The sequence below is a fragment of the Nanorana parkeri genome, unplaced genomic scaffold, assembly GCF_000935625.1.
Source record: "Nanorana parkeri isolate BGI_ZX_2015 unplaced genomic scaffold, ASM93562v1 scaffold2930, whole genome shotgun sequence".
Taxonomy (NCBI): Eukaryota; Metazoa; Chordata; class Amphibia; order Anura; family Dicroglossidae; genus Nanorana; species Nanorana parkeri.
Genome location: NW_017309198.1, coordinates 83,120 through 85,867, shown reverse-complemented (window position 1 = coordinate 85,867; position 2,748 = coordinate 83,120). Strand labels below are relative to the sequence as shown.

The following is a 2,748-nucleotide window of genomic DNA, read 5'->3' as shown; positions in this document are numbered from 1 at the left end:
AACGGAGACACAGACTGCCCAAAACGACCAAAAGATAACGATACCAAAGGTCTGGCGCTGTAATTTCTAGGTTAGCATTTACTTTAGCTGGAACAAGAAAAATCTGTATTTGGGTGGAAGGAAACTGACCTGCCAATACTGTGAACCATTTCAGACTTTTTGTCTCTTTCACTTTCTTTCACGATATTACATTTTCCAACAAATTTAGATCATAGAAGTCATTGATTTCTAGAATATTTATACAGTCTACACAATGGACCCAACTACTGTATGTGTGTATGAAGGTATAAATGCTAATATATAATAATATAATGTATTTGTTGTATAGATCGTCCAATATGGCTGTCAACTTTGAAGAATTTTCTGTGCCACCTGGATCTGAGCTTGCTCTACCTCCACTTTTCGGCGGAAATATCTTGGAGAGCGAGCTAGAAACAGAAGTTGAATTTGTTGATGGCGGACTTGCTGTTGAAAACATACAAGACGAGGAAGAGGAGGAGGCTCAGCACCGAATGAGACAGCTTAATAAGAGCAAGTTTCTTTCTCTTAACCGGCGCTGCAAAGAAATAGAGCAAGTATGCAATGTTAAATATGCTGATACATTTTACTACTTAGTTTAACATCCTGTATTATCAATCTTTTTTTAACAATAATTGTTTATTGAGAAACAGGTCAATCATAAATGACAACAATAATCTTATTCACCAGTTTGTGCCAGTGGAAGTAAAAATATGAGTCTTTCTTATTTGAAGACACCATTTTTAAATATTAATTTTATTTGGAGCTCCAGACTAAAATAATATCAAGAATTTTTTTAAATTTTTATTCTTGAAATAATGTTTATGAGATATTAAAAAAAAAAAAAAGACAAAAAAAATTAAAACATACACAAGTGTTTGTGTAGTAAATTGTGACTGTTTTTCAGATCCCAAGACAGTCCTTCATTTGATGTAAATACTGTAGTTTTACACTACCTGGTGTGTCTTCTGCAGGTTAACGTATTACGTTTTTACATCTTTGAAAATATATGATTATCTGAGATAGCAGTGTGGATAGGTTGTGTGAGGAAATAAATCACACTTTTACTGTTTATTAAGTGGGATTAGAGGAGGTCTATGATCCTTTGGCTTCCCACCAGAGCAGCTACCAAGACTTTGCAGCACAACACGGAGTAGCACACCAAGCAGAGTAAAATGCGATGAGGTGTAATTCACTTTTGCACCCCGATGCGTTTCCAAAACGCAGCTGCATTACAGTGCACCACAATGCTTTATTTGCCTTGTAGTGAACTGTGGTTCAAAAAAATTGGGGAAGGAGCTTTTTTTTTTGTCTGTGTTGGGGACCCATTCAAAATGAATAAGCTGCTGTAACACACCGCAACGCACAATAAAGCATGTTTCAGTGCATATGTCAGTGCATCACAAGTAGTGTGCACATGGGCCCTATATGGGAAGTACTGCATGTTTTCTCATTTTTCCCAGGCCTTTGATTGCATGCTTGTCTTTAGGTAAACGTGTGTGGAATAGGCTAATGTAGATATTGCAGTAGAGTCTCAGAAGAGCATTGCCGTTTGAACGAGTCGAGTTGTCTTGCATATAATTGCTTATAACCCAGATGTGTAGAAAGCGGTGTATTTAAACATACTTTCATTAGGGCAGTTTCCATTCTTCTGTTAGTTACATAGTATTTGAGGTTGAATAAGGACACAGGTTCATCGAGTTCAAGCTTTGTGAGCATATGTGGCAATATGAGTCTCTGTGTGTTCCAGTCATTAAGAGTATCTGTACTCCTGTATGTTAATGTCTCTAAATAATGTATCTAAATGATTTTTGTAGGGCTGCAACTAACAGTTATTTTCATAATCGATTAACCCCTTTGTGACGGGAGATGTACACTATACGTCCCGTCACGAAGTGCTTAAAGTGACATTAAACCCTCAGATTTTTTAACATAAAACAATACTGTAATGTGTGCCTCACTGTAATCCATGGTTGTTTCCCTTCTCTTTGCTGCTCTTCCTTTTAAATCTGTATCTGTTCTCATGCTGGACAGAACTTCTGTTTTGCAGCAGACTGCCTTGTCTCTGGAATGGATACATGGTGTCTGCCTGAAGTCCTGGCTCAGGTCTGAAACCTGAGCCAGCACTTCAGGAAGAGGCCCTGAGCTGCAAAGGGAAGTTCTCCCCCAGCATGAGAAGACATGAGGATTTAAAAGGAAGAGCAGCAAAGAGAAGGGAAACAACAATGGATTACAGTAAGGCACACATTACAGTATTGGTTTATGTTAAAAAAATCTGAGGGTTTAATGTCACTTTAAATGACTGGCCCTGTACGGGACAAGTTATTTGCTGCACTAGAAGGCTGGTAACCGCTGAGAATTTTTTTTACTTTCACCAATAGATACATAATGTATCTATTCTGAAACAATGTTTGTTTTCTGATCGTTGTTGGAACGATCAGAAAACCTTTAGTGACAGCTGATCCTGAAATGCTGCAGAATCAGTGTCACTAAGGTGCTGTTCATAAGTTTAAAGCAGCCTAAAAATATCAAAATGTATTAATTTATCAAGCAGTAATAGTGACATTAATTCACAATAGCTGCTTGATATCATTAAATAAAAAATGTAAAACGTTTTTAAAAAATAAAAATTGTAAAAAAAATTGTGAAAAGTGTAAATAAATAAAAAAAATCTAACAAATAAAAATAAATGTAACAAATAAAAATGATATATTTAAATATATCTTTATA

General features: G+C 36.0%; 1 protein-coding gene across 1 annotated transcript in view; it reads left to right on the top strand.

Moving 5' to 3' along the window:
* Positions 1-324: 324 nt before the first annotated feature.
* TFPT (TCF3 fusion partner) overlaps positions 325-2,748 on the top strand; it is a 52,571-nt gene continuing 50,147 nt past the window's right edge. The window contains exon 1 of the mRNA XM_018574400.1: positions 325-575. Within this exon, the coding sequence (XP_018429902.1) occupies positions 339-575 (237 nt within the window). The 5' untranslated portion in view covers positions 325-338. The remainder of the gene's footprint in view (positions 576-2,748) is intronic.